At 44.0% G+C, this 2,315-nt stretch overlaps 1 protein-coding gene across 1 annotated transcript; it reads left to right on the top strand.

Moving 5' to 3' along the window:
- The first annotated feature begins 319 nt into the window (after positions 1–319).
- On the top strand, positions 320–1,408 carry Tas2r60 (taste 2 receptor member 60). Its single transcript, XM_051151632.1, has one exon. The coding sequence runs from the start codon at positions 388–390 to the stop codon at positions 1,351–1,353; it is 966 nt and encodes a 321-aa protein (XP_051007589.1). The 5' UTR covers positions 320–387; the 3' UTR covers positions 1,354–1,408.
- Positions 1,409–2,315: the final 907 nt, after the last annotated feature.

Below are 2,315 nucleotides of genomic sequence, written 5' to 3'. Positions count from 1 at the left end.
GCAATCACCTCTCAGTCCTGTCTTGGACATGAGCTCTGATGTGCAGTAGGCTGCCTGCCCTGTGGGTTTTATTGTCAAGCAGCCCCAGGTGTGTGGTCCTAGGTGTCAGTTTAGGGAAATGTGACTGCCTAAGTAAGAGACACCATATGCAAGGGCCTGAGTGCACACTGATGCTGACAATGGGTAGGGGATAGGAAAGAGAGCAGGCAAATTCACAGGCAGGGAGGGGGACTTTGGAAAGTTAGCCTTGACAATATTTGCATCTATTCTGAAGAGAAGGAACCTTGTTATCCTGCTCAGAGTACCTGCATGCTCAGCTCTCTACTTAGGACTTGCAGAGAGACCAACATATTGGAGAGACTTCTTAGGGCAACAGCTAGCCCTTTAATGGGACCCATCACGTCCACCGAAGAAATGAACACAGGTCATGCAGTTCTGGGCTGTCAGACTACTGATAAGACAATCATCACTTTATTTATCATTTTAGTCCTCTTGTGCGTGGTGGCAGTGATAGGCAATGGACTTATCACTATAGCACTGGGCATGAAATGGTTGCTCCGGAGAACACTGTCAGCTCATAATAAGCTACTGATCAGTCTAGCAGCTTCTCGCTTCTGTCTCCAATGGGTGGTGATAGGTAAGAATATTTATGTTTTCCTGAATCCAACAAGCTTCCCATACAACTCTGTAATGCAGCTCCTAAATTTAATGGGGGACTTCCTGACTGCTGCCACCATCTGGTTCTGCTCCTTGCTAGGTTTCTTCTATTGTGTGAAGATTGCAACCTTAACCCATCCTGTCTTTGTCTGGTTAAAGTACAGGGTGCCTGGGTGGGTACCATGGATGTTGCTCAGCGCTGTGGGGATGTCAAGCTTAACTAGTATCCTGTGTTTCATAGGCAATCATATGATATATCAGAACTATGTAAGGAGTGGCCAGCAACCTTGGAATGTCACTGGGAATAGCTTAAGAAACTCACTTGAGAAATTCTACTTCATTTCTACAAAAATAATTATGTGGACAATCCCCACAATTATCTTTAATATTTTTATGAGTCTGCTCCTCATATCATTGGTAAGACACATGAAAAAGACTCTCTTGACCTTTTCAAAACATCAGGATATTTGGGCACAGGCCCACATCAAAGCTCTTCTTCTTCTCCTCTCCTTTATTATTCTTTTCATCTCCTGTTTTCTGACACTGGTACTCAGTTCTGCCAGCAATATACCATTTCAGGGATTCAGGTACTGGATGTGGCAGGTGGCGATTCATCTGTCCACAGTGATACACCCCATTGTTATACTCCTCAGCAACCCTGGGTTGAGAGTGGTGATGAGGAGGGGCTGCTGCTGAAGATATGGGGCAACCTGCATGGCAGTTGATAACCCTTGGACAGTGGGAGAGAAGGCCCTAGAGCAACGGACATGGCTTCACTTTTTGCCGTTGTTACATTTGATATTTATTCCCAGTTTACTAAGTGTAGTGACATATGAATAACCTCAGTGCAATAAACAGGCTTCAAGATTCTCAAAATGACGTAGTGTCACTGATGTGAACCATGCCACCTCTGGGACTTGATATCTCCAAAGGACCTGTAAGCCTTGACATTTCCTGTGATGCATGCATCTCTTGGAGGTTAAAATGATTCCCTGGGAACTGCTTAAAGAGACCCTGACACACCATGTGCTGTTTCATGTGCTGAGTCAGACTGAAGAAGATGCTTAGAACTTTCTTTATTCCTCTGGACACACCCTGTGAACTGTCCTGTCCTTATTATGACTTCTCAATAGTTTAGCCATTTGCCATGGGGATTTCTTGCTGGCATTGGAGACAGAGCTAAGACACTCCCTGATCTGACTTCTATAGACAGACCCCCATATAATTTGTGCTTGGGTGCAGCAGTGTGTTCCATCTTGAAGGTTTATGTTCCCAAATGACCTTTGTAGATCCCTCTGAAATCCCCGAGTCTTGGATCTGTTTATTGTTGGAGTTTTCTACAATGGCTGATTTGTGAATCTTTTCTCTTAAGGTTGTGAGTCATATTTATTCCCTTTGTGTTGGTGTATGGATGTACTGAAGTTTTTGATATGGACAGATCTTCTATGTTGTTCTGGAACTTTGGTTTAGGAAGAAAAAGTCTCCTGGCTTGGTGAGGAACTGCACACTGAATCTCTGCTTCTCTTAATTCTTTTCAAACCTTTGCTACACTCAATTGTCCCTGGAGCAGTGCAAACTGACATCTCTCAAGTTCAGATCTCAGACAGTTTTACTTTCTCTTTGTGACTGCTCCTCCCAACTCCTTTGCATTAGAAGAT

The sequence above is a fragment of the Acomys russatus genome, chromosome 10 (assembly GCF_903995435.1).
Source record: "Acomys russatus chromosome 10, mAcoRus1.1, whole genome shotgun sequence".
In the NCBI taxonomy this organism is placed as follows: domain Eukaryota; kingdom Metazoa; phylum Chordata; class Mammalia; order Rodentia; family Muridae; genus Acomys; species Acomys russatus.
This window is presented reverse-complemented; position numbering and strand designations above follow the sequence as displayed.